The sequence below is a fragment of the Podarcis filfolensis genome (genome assembly GCF_964270895.1).
Source record: "Podarcis filfolensis genome assembly, chromosome: 2".
NCBI lineage: Eukaryota > Metazoa > Chordata > Lepidosauria > Squamata > Lacertidae > Podarcis > Podarcis filfolensis.
The window spans coordinates 102,458,954-102,474,632 of NC_139605.1; the positions used below are offsets into that span (position 1 = coordinate 102,458,954).

The following is a 15,679-nucleotide window of genomic DNA, read 5'->3' on the forward strand; positions in this document are numbered from 1 at the left end:
TTGTCCCCCCACCCCAGGTCTAACCAATAACATTCAGAGTGTCGAAGAAATGAAGGTGTGCTATTTTTCTGTTCACAAACTGATTAAAGGAGTGGGATGGATTTCTAATGTGGTTAGACTGGCAGAGCTTAATCCACTTATTCTAACTATAAAACCTGAGCCAACAGGTGTAATAAATCAGTTGAGCAGCATGTGGTTAATCTAATTCCATTACCCAGTTAAATTGAAATGAAGACAGGGACTACTGGGTTGTTGGGGGAAGCAATGGGGAAACTGGTCTGAATTACATTTTTGTAAGCATGTGTTCCTGCCTCAAAGGTAATCTGTTCTAGAGAAGCATGGCTCTTTGGTAAGACTTTCATTTCCTGCTATAGAGTGGTATTCTGCTGGGGGATTTTTTCTGTTGCTCTCAGTGAGCATATTTTGCCTTAATGTTGCATCTGTCTTGTGCAATGGATTAATGATGCCCTTACGTGACACCAACCATGTACCCAAGAGCCTCAGGCATACAGAGGCTGTTTTGTTCTCTTCTGTAGCTAGGCAAATGGTGCCAAGTGTTTGTGTGTGGAGGGGAATCCCCCTTCTTTGGAGATTATGGGCTATGCCTAAACTTCAGTTTGCATAGCAGAGGCCGCCTGAGCTCCATGCCGTTGCCAAGAGCTTTTGGATATGTCAGAATTGCAGACCCCTTTGTTCCGATAGCATACAGATCACATGTTTTTGTAGCGCTTGGGAGAGGAGACAAGAGGAAGCAGGTCCATAAAGCATCCTGGGCGCTTTGTTCCTGGGTGTTTTGCTTGCCAGGGGTCCCCAGGATTTGGGGGAGGTGAGTGAGTGGGGATGGTGAAGGCCTTGGCTTTTTTTTCCAGTCAGAACTTGTCACAACTCAGATGGGTGGATGCCATTGCCATTCTAAGATATCACTGATGGAGGCCTTGCTTCTGAGCAACATTCAGCCGCACACTCTGACTTACATGCAGGGCTAGCAAGCAAGAGTCTCAGTGAGGCCTTTTGTACCGTTTCCGAACACAATTTAAAGTGTTGGTGCTCACCTTTAAAGCCCTAAATGGCTTCGGTCCAGTATATCTGAAGGAGCATCTCCACCCCAAATCGTTCACTGTGGTCCAGTGCCGAGGGCCTTCTGGCGGTTCCCTCGCTGCGAGAAGGCAAGTTACAGGGAACCAGGCAGAGGGCCTTCTCAGTAGTGGCACCCGCCCTGTGGAATACCCTCCCACCAAATGTCAAAGAGAACAACAACAACCAGACTTTTAGAAGACATCTGAAGGCAGCCCTGTTTAGGGAAGCTTTTAATGTTTGATGTATTACGGTATTTTAATATTTTGTTGGAAGCCGCCCAGAGTGGCTGGGGAAGCCCAGCCAGATGGGAGGGGGAATAATAATAATAATAATAATAATAATAATAATAATAATAATATTTTACCACATCCTCCATTCACTTTTAAGTGTGGGCAGCTTAACCGCCTTAGTCCTTTCTACACTGCTGCAAATCATTTAATTCTACACTTAGTCCTAGGGATAAGGAGCTTTCGAGGTTTTTTTTCCTAGGTCCTAGGGCCTGCCTTGCCACTAACCTGCTCCAACCTGCTCTGGCTCTGTGTCAAAATGCATTTACTCTTCAAGGATTATGGAATGGATGAGGTTGACACACGATGGAAAGGCAGGAATCGGTTCCTCCCTGCAGCGCTCAAGGTGGCTGCCGTACAGAACCTTAATTTTGTCTTGCTTGTCGTTTGACCTTGTTCTGTTGGATTTAGGCTTTCAGCGGCTGACATTTTAAATTGGCCTTGGGAACTATTCTGAATTGCCTTTCAGTAAAATCCCTGTGTCTTCTCCAGGGCTGGATGAATGAGATCCATAACTACGATCCGGAGACATACCATGCTACATTGACTCACTCTGTCTACGTGAGACTTGAAGGAAGCACCTTGAGACTTTCGAACCCCAACAAAAATATCTCCAGAAGGGCTATTTACAATGAAGCCAAGCCGGAAGTCACTTACATTAGCCAGAAAATTTATGATCTTACAGAAAGCAAGGTGAGTTCCAATGACATTCTATGGGTAGCTCCCGCATGAGGACTTAAGTGTTTTAAAATCATCATCATCATCCAGGGGTGGCTAACTCAATCCAGATGTTGTTGGACTCCAACTACCATCAGCCACATCCAGCATGGTGAAGGATGGTGGAATTGCAGTCCAGCAACATCTGGAAAGTCACAGGTGAGCCAGCCCCACTTTAAGTCTCTTGCAATGTTTTTTCTTTGGATAATGGGACTAGCCATTATGGTTTGCTGCCAAACATAATAAAATACTTTATTTGCATCATCTCTTTGTGCTACTGCATCCAAGGAAACTCAAAATGTGACATCACTATGGTGTATGTTTTCCTGACCCTCAGATAACAGCCATGGAACTAGAGCGGGGTAGGAAAACTTGTAGCATGATGTCATGTGTTTAATATTTATGTGTGTTGGTGTGAGAGCTATGTATATTGGTGAAGGGGTGTGTGTTGAGAACATAGGAGTTCTGTTTTCAGTGTTATCCCCGTGTCTGCCTAAATATCTAATGTTCCCCTTTCTAAATACCAATGCTGAATTTTCACAATGTTGCTGCCTCCATCTTCAAAGACAGCAAGGGGAACTGGGGAGAACTGAGTTCCTTGCTATCAGTGCTTTCTTCTACCACAAAGCCACCATTGGCTACATACCTTTGGAACTGGCTGTGGAGTTTTCTTGAGAATTATTACACAATAATGGGATCAATAGACCAATGTAATCAGCTAAAAATGGGTTATTTGGTGACGGTTATTTGGTTACTGACATAATGTAACTGATATTTTTAGGGGTCCATGCAGACATGCCATTGCCTATGTCATTCAGTTGAAGTCACCATATAGGGCCTTGACTATGTTGAGGCTTGCATTGTCTACTTGTGTTAAAGTTCACTACCGCCTGTTCAATGTTGTGGATGCTCAAGTTCATTTTCTTCTACAAGTCAATAATAATAATAATAATAATTTTATTATTTATACCACTCTGGGCGGCTTCCAACAGAACATCAAAATACAACAGTCTATCAAACATTAAAATCTTCCCTAAACTAACTTGTAGAAGTTAGTTTTCTTCTACAAGTAAATAATGAGAACTGAAAGAGTTTATTATATTGGGGCTCTTGCTTGCCCCCATTTGCAGTTGGAGATGGTGCTAAATTTTAGAATGTAGAGGGGAGCTACCTGCTCCAGCTTGGAAGATCCTCAACATGGCAGGATGAAGCAGGCCCTGCCCTCTGAAATTAAGCACTCCTCATATACCTGAAGGAGCGTCTCCACCCCCATCATTCAGCCCAGACACTTGAGGTCCAGTGCCAAGGGCCTTCTGGCGGTTCCCTCACTGCGAGAAGTGAGGTTAGAGGGAACCAGGCAGAGGGCCTTCTCGGTAGTGGCACCCGCCCTGTGGAACACGCTCCCATCAGCTGTCAAGGAAGTAAACAACTATACCTGACTTTTAGAAAATATCTGAAGGCAGCCTTGTTTAGGGAAGTTTTTAATGTTTGATGTTTTATTGTGTTTTTAATATTCTCTTGGGCGCTGCCCAGAGTGGCTGGGGAAACCCAGCCAGATGGGTGGGGTATAAATAATAAATTAGTAGTAGTAGTAGTAGTAGTAGTAGTAGTAGTAGTAGTAGTACAGTCATACCTTGGGTTGAATATGCTTCATGTTGAGCGTGTTCGAGTTGCGCTCCGCAACAACCCGGAAGTAACGGAGCATGTTACTTCCGGGTTTTGCCGCTCGCGCATGCGCAGACGCTCAAAATGATGTCATGCGCAGAAGCGGTGAAAAGCGACGCACACATGTGTAGACGTGCCATCGCTAGTTACATTTGCTTCTGGATCCGAACGGGGCTCCGGAACGGATCCCATTCGCATCCCGAGGTACCACTGTAATTGACTCCTCTTGGTATTAGCTAAACTGGCCTCCTCTCCCACTGATTTCCCAAACTTACATTGTTATTGGGGGGTGGGGACTGACAGGAGGAAAAATAGGGGGTAGCAGAGGGACTGATGGGGAACTCCTCTGGGCCAAGCCTTCCCAGGCTTTCTGTGAACTCTAGGAAAGAATCCTAGAGCTCAGGAAGACCAAATGGTAAAGGAGAGTCCCCGTCCACCATTGTTTGCAGTTGATGACGTATTCAACGAATGCCTACCGTTCCGTATTTCCCTGCCCGGTGTGGTGGGCCAGTGAAATGAATTCGCAACTTGTTTTCCAGATTCACCTGGTACCCAAAAGTTTGGCCCGGAAAAGAATCTGGAACAAAAAATATCCTATTTGCATTGAGCTTGGGAGACAAGATGACTTCATGGCTAAAGCCCAGGCTGACAAAGAGACCTCAGAAGAGAAGCCCACCTCAGAAAAAGTGGAAGCGAGCAGTGAAGAACCCAAGAGGCAACCTCAGGATGGAGCAAAGTCCATCACTCAGAAGGACCAAGTGCTTTATCTCTTTGGGAGGACTGGTAGGGAGAAGGAGGAATGGTTTCAGAGGTTCCTCCTGGCTTCCAAATTGAAATCTGAAGGGAAAAAGCCAATTGCTGTGTGTGGACAAAAGCCTGGTAGGACCCTGTTCTCTCATATTATTAAGATTCTTCTTGTAGCGAGCTCAAAGTACCAGCTTATAAAAGATTCATTGGAAGTGGCATATATTCCAGAAGGAACATTTGGGCATTCAGTGTGTTAAACAGAACATGTCTAGACTGCAGTCTGGGGGCAATTTAACTCCTCCCAGAGTCGTCGTGCATTTATTAATCCATTTTTAACTATCTGCATTTTAATATCCTGCCATATGTACTTTGCTGCACGGAGTCAAAATGAGTGGAAAAAGAGCTTAGGGTATCTGCTAGCACGTTCACTGCTGTTAAAAAGTCTTTCCTAAAGGAAAAATATAAAGTAGTGTCTGACCGTCAGCAAATGTTGTGTGAACTTTGTAGTTTGACCTTCTATTGGCCCAACAATTTCTCTTTAAAAGCTTGGCTTTTCTCTTTAAAAGGGCCTTGTAAAATGTTTGGACGTTCTGTTTTCAAGTGTCTGGGAGGGAGGTATAGGTATACTCTTCTAGAGTGCTTCTGACCTTATTTTATTTAATTGGTGTCATTTTGTAAAACACGCTGCTGTTTCTTTAGAATGATCAGATGTGCGTCAGTCACTCTTCAGAGAAAAATATTTAGGAAAAACGTGGAGGCCATACCACTGACTGAAACTTGCATGAATCTAAATGTTCTAAAGTTACATTAGCAAGAAACATCAGACACACTGCTTAAGATGTGTAATTTTAAAATCGAATGTGGCAAGCAGACATTAATTTTTAATCAGGCCTTTTTTTATTTCACCCTTCCTCTCCCATCACAAATCTTTTTCCCCTCTTTTAAAATATTTGCAGAACAAAATGTTTGCAGCTTGCAACGTGCCTAAGTTAGCTCTGACGTCGTTTAGCAATATAGATGTAGAATCTAGAAACTTGGCCATAATTTGAACCTTGGAGTGCATAGTGCATCAATAAAATAAAATAGGAACCAAGGGAAGTTTAGGCAGTTCTGTTAAGCATTTAGTGATGTCAGGCTTTTTAAAAACACAGAGTTTTATCTCACCAACTTCAGGACACAGTCCTCCCCCTAGGTTTGCACACTCCCTGCCATTGTTCAAAAGCAACATTTCTATTACCTTTGGTGGGTCGCCCTTGCCTGTTTTATGAAATAAATACAAATATACGAATTCAATTCATGCAGATTTGTTAGGTTTGCATAACCTGCTGAATTTACAGAATTTTTATTTAGAGGGATTTAATCTGCTCCTTCTATTGATTTAAAATTAACAGGGCAATCCTATACCCTCTCCCTTCCAACACGAATGATGGAGCAGTTTAGAACTGGGTATAGTTCCCTTTCCACCAGCCTCTGCCAGCATAAAAGAATCCTGCCAGCTGGGGTGGGCTTTGATGTGGCAGAAGTCCAAGCTCCAGCCATGCGAGCAGAGAGAGAGAGAGAGAGAGAGAGAGAGAGAGAGAGAGAGAGCGCTATTGCTAGGGTTTTTCTTGCCATTGTTAGCAACCTGAAAGTCCTGAAATGGGGCCTTTCGGGGAGGGGTGTGTTGCCAGCAGTTTTGCATCCACTGGCAAAGCAGAAAATTAGACACAGCTGTCCTGTCCTCCCCTTCTGCCCTGACCAGCGTGAGATGACAGGGCTTTGGATGTGGTGCTAGATCTGTTTCTCTGCTCTACCTGGCCCAAATCAGGATTGCTCTGTCAATTATTCTATTTGCAATGTCATTCAGAGATTTTTCTTTTTCTCATAGCCTGTGAAAGTGTATCCATACTGCTGCCTCTATCAAGGGGCTTTCCCTTTCTTATAGCTTCACTCACCCAGGTATATTAAACAGAGGAGGAGGATTTTTGCTAAAAGTCCACGGGGATAGGTATAGCTTTCTGCTCCTTATATAAACCTGATGGGAATCTTGTTGCCATTGTATGGTTAAGTTCCTTAGCGTCAGTGCTATTTTTCTAGAAAAAGGGGTGCCGGAACTCACCATGAACACCTCCCTTGTTCTCTTATAATGGCAGTGGCGCCCACCTGAGTTCCGGAAAGTTCCACCTGGAAAAAAAGCTCTGCTTACACATCATACACTGAAAAGTATGTTATTTCCCCCTGCCAAGAATCATGGGAACTGTAGTTTATCCCGCACAGAACTATAGTTCCTAGTATGTTTAATAAACTACAGTTCCCAGGGTTCTTTGGGGGAAGAGACATACTTTAAATGTTTGGTGTGTATGCAGCCAAAATTGGGTAGACTGTAAGCAGCCATGTTGCAGCTGTGGCTTGGCTACCTTTCCCCTGGAAATTCCTGTATTTATGTCTTCCTTCCTTGTGGTTCCCTTCCACATGGGAGTTGCATCCTGCAATTGCTGCAACCCACCTTGCTGATTTAAAGATAATATGCGTGAAAGCTTCTGGAAAAGACTTGCAAGTAACCCCTTTGCTTGACGTTTGGCTGGGAGCACTGTCTGGCACAGCAGTGTAAAAATTCAAAAAATGTTTCACTGACGACTTAATAAAAACACATACGAGGAGATGAAGTGAGAGGGGGGTGTCTCCAAATTGCGCCTGTGGTTAAATGAAAGCCCGTTTCTAATGTACAGAAATTTGGCAGATATTTTTATTGCATCCACTTTCATGGCTGCTAGTGTAAAAAAACAACAGAAAAAAACCACATTCTTTTCATCCTGCTCTTCTAAGACTTGCCTTGTAGCCCGTCGCCTCTCGCTAGAATCTTAGCATCTTAAACTCCTGACTTTCATGGTCGTTGAGTTTCCTATTTGATTACTTATTAATGATGGAGGCTTTTTCCCTTCCTGGCCTTTAGGATTCTTGCCAGCACACAGTCGATCCGACAGCCAGTCTGGAGCTCTGACCCACAGCCGTAGCAGCAGCAAAGGGAGCATCGATGAAATTCTCTCCCAGCCAAAGCAGAAGGAACTGGCGGCCAGCGTAAGACAAAAAATGCTTCTGGATTACAACGTGTATATGGCCAGGTGCATTCCACAAGAACAGGCCAGCCCTGTAGCCAGCCCAGTCCACAGTGCAGACAGCAGCCCTACAGCTGTGAAGAAGGTGAGGTGTACAAGGGTTAATTGATCTGCACTGAAATATTATGGTCACCCTTCCACTTCTGTTGTTTTCAAGAGGTTTCTCTGCATGCGGGTGTTGGGCAGGGTGAGCTTGGCAAGGGCTCAACCCACGTTTAGTGCCATCAGTTTCTGTCTAGTTTGAATCATGCTGTGGCCTTTCCATAGTGTTGGGCAGTGCTGCAGCACCCTTGCCCATGGTGTCTACACCAGTTCTGTCCTTCCAGAAAAAGAGGTGCCGGAACTCACCATGAACACCTCCCTTGTTCTCTTATACAGTGGTACCTCAGGTTAAGAACTTAATTTCTTCTGGAGGTCCGTTCAAAACTGTTCTTAACCTGAAGCACCACTTTAGCTAACGGGGCCTCCCACTGCCGCTGTGCCGCTGCTGCGCAATTTCTGTTCTCATCCTGAAGCAAAGTTCTTAACCCGAAGTACTATTTCTGGGTTAGCGGAGTCTGTAACCTGAAGCGTCTGTGACCTGAAGCTTCTGTAACCCGAGGTATCACTGTACAGTGGTACCTCGGGTTACAAACACTTCGGGTTACAGACTCCGCTAACCCGGAAGTAGTACCTCAGGTTAAGAACTTTACCTCAGGATGAGAACAGAAATTGCATGGCGGCGGGAGGCCCCCATTAGTTAAAGTGGTACCTCAGGTTAAGAACGGTTTCAGCTTGAGAACGGAATGAATTAAGTTCATAACCAGAGGTACCACTGTAATGGCAATGGTGTTCACTTGAGAGGTGCTGAAACTGAGTTCCAGCTGGAAAAAAAGCCATACAGCTTCAGAGGCTAAATGTGGCCAGCCATAGCTTTAAATGTCAAGGAGATAAAGAACTACACAACTTTTGGAAGACACCTGAAGGCAGCCCTGTTTCGGGAAGCTTTTAATGTTAGACGTCTTATGTTTTTATATGTGCAGGAAGCTGCCCAGAGTGGCTGGAGAAACCCAGCCATATGGGTGGGGCATAAAATTATTATTATTTATTATTATTATACGTGCCCCCCGCTAACAATCTACTATTATTATCTGTGTGACTTCAGCCATTCCTCAGGAAATGTGAGTTGCTCGTGTTTCCTTTCTTTCCCCAGGTATGTGCAACATCCAACATTTTCTTCACCGTTAGATGTGTGCTCCCTGGGGTTACCAAAGAAGCATGAGAAAGAAGTGCAGTTAGTACTAAGATGGGAGAAAAGGGATTCTGCTCCCCACACCATCCCTAAGACTTCTTAGGACAGTCTTATACAGACAGGGTTACTTGTATTGTATAGTTCTATTAGCCTCTTGGGTTATTGTGCAATTCCGCTGTGTTTGACCAGAGGGGACAGGGGAGCGAAATTATATTTTGCATAATATAAGAGGCAAAGCTTCTCTCCACCCCCTTATTTTCTGTCTCCAGCCTGGTTTCAGGCTACCTTCTTAGTGTTGGCTTTCTTCAAAAAGAAAATAAACTCTGTTGGCATCAACTCTTCACCATTGCTAAAATGACCCCTTGTTTTCAAAGGATTGTTCGCGTTGGTCAATGCCTTTGAATTATGTTTGTGGAATAAGCTTAACTCGTCGTCGGGCAGATAAAACGATACCCGTTTCTATGGAGAGGTTCTTGTTAGCCTGTAAAGCCTGCTGTGTGGCTAGCAACCCAGGGTTGGTGTTGTTATACATTTTCGATAGCCACACCAGAGTTGCTGAAAGTAGGGAAACTCACTCTCTCTTACCAGTTGCCATCCGATGCCCATTGTGAAGAAGAGACGCAGGAAGCATGGGTGAACGCCTTGCTGGGAAGAATATTTTGGGATTTCTTGGGAGAAAAGTACTGGTCTGACATGGTGTCCAAGAAGATACAAATGAAGCTCAGCAAAATAAAGGTATGGGCCGTTTTTCCAAGACTCAGCTCTCTTTATTCTAGAATAGGGAACGTACTGTGTAGCTCCAGGCTAGCTCAGTAACAAGGGCTACATCCACAGCCCCTCAGCTGACTCAGCCTCACCCCATCTTGGAAAGTTCCATGTGTTTGTGTGTGTGGGGGGGGTGTTTCTCCTGGTGAATCCATTGGGGACCCTGTCATTGTCATGTCCGCCTGCCATCATTCCTTGGGCACTAGGCAGTGGGAAGCTGAAGTAGGCCTGCAGGGGCAGGAAGAGGAACATCTCTGCCCAATCCAGCCCCAGCCCCACCCTAGTCTGGTTCAAAGCGGGGCTTGGATTGTTCAGTCCATATATTGATTCCTCTCTCGCAAATTGAATTTTTTTCTCGACCCCAGCACTTACCGTATTTTTTGCTCTATAAGACTCACTTTTTCCCTCCTAAAAAGTAAGGGGAAATGTGTGTGCTTATGGAGCGAATGCAGGCTGCACAGCTATCACAGAAGCCAGAACAGCAAGAGGGATTGCTGCTTTCACTGTGCAGTGATCCCTCTTGCTGTTCTGGCTTCTGAGATTCAGAATATTTTTTTTATTGTTTTCCTCCTCCAAAAACTAGGTGCGTCTTGTGGTCTGGTGCGTCTTATAGAGCGAAAAATACGTTGCTCGCTCCTGCCACTTCTTTTTCCTGGCGTTGCACACCTGAGACGCATGTTTTCAGTACCCACTCAATTCCTGTGACTGTAATCTGTTTCATCTGTTTTTAATTGTGAACTGTTAAATGTTATTAATCTGCCCTGGGACTGGCCGGTGAGGGGCGACTTAACAATGTCGCTCTTTACAACGATGGATAAAGCGGGGCTTTCCAGCTTTTCTGACCCTTTTGGAAAGTGTTAAACCCTCAGAAATCTGTCTCCAGAAGGGCTTTGCTTCAGTCTTCCTGTCTGTTCCCGAGGGCAAACAAGAGACCAAAGTATTCAGTTCTTTTAACTGATAGTGCAAATAACATTGTAATAACATTTTATCCCCTCCGTTATCTTGGAAAGAGCAATAACCTATGTTGGTTATAATGCCTTTCTGGAACCTAAACACAAATGACTACTAAGCCTAGATTCAGCCCAAGGTCTTTGAAACATTACCTTTTGAATATCATATATAGATATAGATATAGATATAGATATAGATATAGATATAGATATAGATATAGATACAAGAGATAAAGATATAGTGGGATTTCAATACTGTAGAGGTTACTACTTAAAAAACAACAACAGAATCCCCAGGGTGAGTATCCTGAGTTTGCATTCCTAAGAATGTAAGCAAGAAGTGAATTCCTACTGTATATGTGATAAAAGTCTACCTAGTGAAGCGTTCTATACAGGCAGTATGTGACTACCAGAAATTATATTATATTATAATATAATTATAATGATTATATTAAAATTTATATTCTGTTGTTCCACACAATGGTGCCCAATGTGGCCCCCGGCACCCGTCTTCAGCCCACCCCTGCTTTTAAGAAACCTCCGTATCTTCCCAATACTTCGGCACACTTAACTAGGAAGTCAGATTAGTAAACCCTGTTGAACACAATAGGACTTAATTTCCGGGTACTGCATGTACTTTCACGCTTTAAAGAGACTCTCTTTTTCATTCATTCAGTTGCCGTATTTCATGAATGAACTAACACTAACTGAACTGGACATGGGAATTGCCATGCCAAAAATCCTTCAAGCCTGCAAACCTGCCATTGATTATAAAGGTAACCTAACAGATTTTTAACCTTGTAGATTGTTTTGATAGCACAACTATCCTATGACTGTTCCCAGCAAACAATTGACGGGGTGCAGTTAGCGTTCAGCCAATGTGTTTCCAATTCTAACGATTGCAGAGGGATAGCCATGCTTGTAAATGCTACTTTAATGTCTGTTTTTTATGTAATAACATTTGTATGGCAATTCGTTTTACTTGTTTTTATAGCCTTCCTACCATTTATCATTGAATGGCAAGATTTGGGTTTTTTAAATCTTAAAGTTTATACACACATGCATTCAAAATGGGGAATTCTTCCCAGAAAAGCATGGGAGCAGAAATGCTAGTAGTATTTGATGTGGGGTTGCCGTATTTCAAAAAGTTAAATTGCTGACACCTGCAGTTGTTGAGCTAAATTCCCCCTGACGCCATTTTTACACCTGTAAACCAGGACATGTCAGGAACTTCCCTGACGTATGGCAAGCCTAGTTTGGTGGTACTTCTTAAAAAGCATTTCAAGGAGGGTTTATGAACAGATATCCCATTAGGGGGTTTCCCCAGCCCACTGGAACAGATTGGGGGGGAGGTTGTGGGACGGTTCAAGAGGAGGGGGGGAAGTCCTGTTGCACAAGTGAAAATCCTTGAGCTGACAGGACTCGCTAGCAAAATATCGTCCTAAGACAGCAGGTTTTATGACTGAGCGTGAGGAAATGTCCGAATTGCAGGGAGCTGACCGGGAATATCTTTCTTCAGGGGTGTGTGTGTGTTTGTGTCAACATCCAAAGTCAGAATCACGATCCAAAAGATGTAAGGGGTTGTCATCAGTGTCTGTGATTGTTTCCTAATGAGTTTCTTGAGGCTTCTTCACATTTTGCTCGCTCCAGAAGTGAGGTGCCTCAAGTATCTCCTTAGGAAATATTGGAGCAAGAATGGGGAAGGCGTAATCATCCCAGCTGTTCCTTGACTACAACTTCCATTCTCCCTGGTTGTTGCTGATGGTATTTGGAGTCCAGTGATGTTAGAGGGCCAAAGGTTAGCCACCCCGGCATTTAGGAGAAGCATTGGAAGTAAGTGAATAAGTTTCCTTGATAAAGGGACTTTCCTCAAAATGCAGTGTTGAATATATTGCAACCTGTATGGTTACAACTGTTTTGGCTTGTTTGGGTTTTACAGCTGTGTTTTGATGCTCCAAGTCATTGCTTCATGGTCTGTGAGCAGGTCTAAGGTTGGTCAGTGTTTGTCTGGGAGATTGCCTGGGAACATGCTTGACACCTTGAGTTTCATGATGGAAGGAAGGAAGCCTATAAAAAAATAGGTTTTGATATGGCTGGCTAGCTGGCTGATTGAAGGGTAAATGTTCTCCCTCTTTTTTAATGAACACATGATTGGTTTGTACTAAATGTTTATATGGGAAGAAAAATGCCCCAGAACTGATCTAACAATATTAAAAATATTTTATTATTTGAGAAGCAATGGGTTTTCTAAAATTTTCAATTTATTATGAAATGTGTTGTTTTTTGTTTAGTTTTGAGGAGTGGTTAGAGCTTACGACATTGGAATGAAGGGTGACTTCAGGGAATATGCATTGTCCTGAAACAGATATTTAAACTTCATATTTACCACAATCAGGGCAGAGAAAAGCACATGTGTGCTCATAGTTATGTGGAAGATGATTCTTAATGGTTCTGGAGAAATAAGTTCCAAGATCACAGAAATGTAGAGTTGGAAGGGACCACAAGGATCATCTAGTCCAATTCTCTACAGTGCAGGAATCTTTCAAGGAAATACAGTGGTACCCCTAGTTATGAACTTAATTCGTTCCGGAGGTCCATTCTTAAACTGAAACTGTTTTTAACCTGAGTCGCGCTTTCCCTAATGGGGCCTCTTGCTGCTGCTGCGCCGCCGGCACACAATTTCTGTTCTCATCCTGGGGCAAAGTTCTCAACTCGAGTTAACACTTCCAGGTTAGCGGAGTTTGTAACCTGAGGCGTTTGTAACTCGAGGTACCACTGTAAACAACTATCCGACTTTTCGAAGACATTTATTGGGAAATTTTTAATGTCTGATCTTTTACCATATTTTTTTATGTGCTGTAAGCCGCCCAGATGGGACGCGGGTAGCGCTGTGGTCTAAACCGCTGAGCCTCTTGGGCTTGCCGATCAGAAGGTTGGCGGTTCAAATCCCCACGATGGAGTGAGCTCCCGTTGCTCTGCCAACCTAGCAGTTCGAGAGCACGCCAAAAGTGCAAGTAGTTAAATAGGTACCGCTCCGGCGGGAAGGTAAACAGTGTTTCTGTGAGCTGCTCTGGTTTCGTCAGAAACGGCTTGGTCATGCTGGCCACATGATCTGGAAAAACTGTCTGTGGACAAACATCAGCTCCCTCGGCCAATAAAGCAAGATGAGTGCCGCAACCCCAGAGTCGTTCGCGACTGGACTTAACTGTCAGGGGTCCTTTACCTTTAAGCCACCCAGAGTGGCTGGGGAAACCCAGCAAGATGAGCAGGGTATAAATAATAAAGTTATTATTACTATTATTATTTCACCCAACATAAAGCCATGACCCTGAGATTAAGAATCTTCCAGCTGAGCATGACCTTGCAGGGGAGGCCTGTAGATGAAGATGGTATCATATAAGTCAGTTTGGAATTATTTGACTCTCTTTTTGTAGCAATGAAGTAGAAAGCTGACAATAATATTTAACTTCTAGATATTATGTCTTCGCCCGAATTCTAGTGCTTAAAGAAATGGTTTGTTTTAGAAAAAGGCTAAACTAAAGAAAATGTAATCGGACCCAATAGTATAGGGCAAAACAAACAAAAAACATGACTGAAGTATGGAAAGCAATGACACTGTTATGCTTCAACTCTCAGACTATTGTCTGTCACCAGCCAGTGATTTGTAAGGTTGCGTTTTTGTAAAAGAACATAAACATGCTGGGGCTATGTTGCACAGCACACCTGCTTTTTTAAATCCCCTCTGGTGTTCCTGATGCTTGAAAACTTTGGATTTGTGCTTTGCAGAGGGAAATATCCTCTGAATTGTTTCCTCTGGTTGATTCATTATATTGTAGTTGTTTTTAAAAAGAATTGTTGGTATTTGGAGCATGCTGACTCACTGATTACATAAGTGGGAGCTTAAGGCTACAGATACATGTGGAATCTGACTCTGGTGCCCTTTCATTTCACCAGTTGAAACCAAAGGGGAAAGTTCTGTCCATTTGTGGGAAGATAAATGGGAATTATTCATACTCTCCTATTTCAAATTCCAACAGGACTCTGCTTTTTATAAGTAATTAGTAAGACTGGCTGTTCGGAAAGCCACTTCCTCTTCGCATGCTGCTCTTTTCAGACTGCTAAGTTTCTACATCTGAAATAACAGGCATGAACACACAATGACAAAGAAAACGTAACTTATAGTTTTCATGGGCTCTTAACTGTTCCCACACTGTTTTGCAAGATGCTGTTTGCTGTGGCTTATTGGAAGAAATTGGATTTTTCAAAGACAAATCTCATTTTTCCATGCAGGGGAAATATTGTATTGTGCTTATGATTCGGTGTGTTCATTGATAAGATTAAACTGCTTTTTGCATTGGGAATAAACTGTTCCATATCTTGCAGAGGAATTCCCTGACTCCTCTTGAACTGGTTAGGTTATTACCTAGAGTTGGCATTGCAGAATATGCCTGTCACTGCCTATCAAGTCCTTAGAAGAAATGAAATGTTGAAAAATCTTTAAGAAACTACAGTGGTACCTCAGGTTAAGAACTTAATTCGTTCCGGAGGTCCGTTCTTAATCTGAAACTGTTCTTAACCTGAAGCACCACTTTAGCTAATGGGGCCTCCCGCTGCGCCGCCGCCGCACAATTTCTGTTCTCATCCTGAAGCAAAGTTCTTAACCCGAGGTACTATTTCTGGGTTAGCGGAGTCTGTAACCTGACGCATATGTAACCCGTGGTACCACTGTAATTTCAAATGCAATGTGCTGAAGGGAAATACTTTGATTCTTAGAAATTCTGAGTGGATGCTAAATCTCTTTCAGCCCGTTCATCCTTGCCCCCTTAAATGTTTGTTCTCAAAAATTTCGTGTTTATTGATGATTTAGAAAGCTTGTTTCAGCAAATGAAAGAGATGCCTCCTTCTCCTGAATTGCATGTGACTGGACCAGAGATAGAAAGGCTTCTATTGCTTGATAGGCTGCTACTTGTTATAGAGCCTATTGTCTCTTATTAGGTATTCAATTTTGATGGAAAAGGAGAAGACACCTGCCCAGCTTGCAGAAGTCTCTGCAGGATAATGTTAAACTGTAAAATTGCAGCATACTGAAGATTAAAGATGCTATGGTGATCTGGCAAGTTTGATTTCTAGCACTTGTTTTGTAGT

The 15,679-nt window shown here is 43.2% G+C and overlaps 1 protein-coding gene across 9 annotated transcripts in view; it reads left to right on the top strand.

Moving 5' to 3' along the window:
• Window positions 1-15,679, top strand: part of TEX2 (testis expressed 2) — a 96,804-nt gene that overhangs the window by 62,765 nt on the left and 18,360 nt on the right. For all 9 annotated transcript variants that reach the window (XM_083598597.1, XM_083598603.1, XM_083598600.1 and 6 more), the window contains 5 exons: window positions 1,857-2,057; window positions 4,286-4,625; window positions 7,426-7,673; window positions 9,408-9,554; window positions 11,211-11,310. In XM_083598597.1, coding sequence (XP_083454723.1) covers window positions 1,857-2,057; window positions 4,286-4,625; window positions 7,426-7,673; window positions 9,408-9,554; window positions 11,211-11,310 — 1,036 coding nt within the window. The remainder of the gene's footprint in view (window positions 1-1,856; window positions 2,058-4,285; window positions 4,626-7,425; window positions 7,674-9,407; window positions 9,555-11,210; window positions 11,311-15,679) is intronic.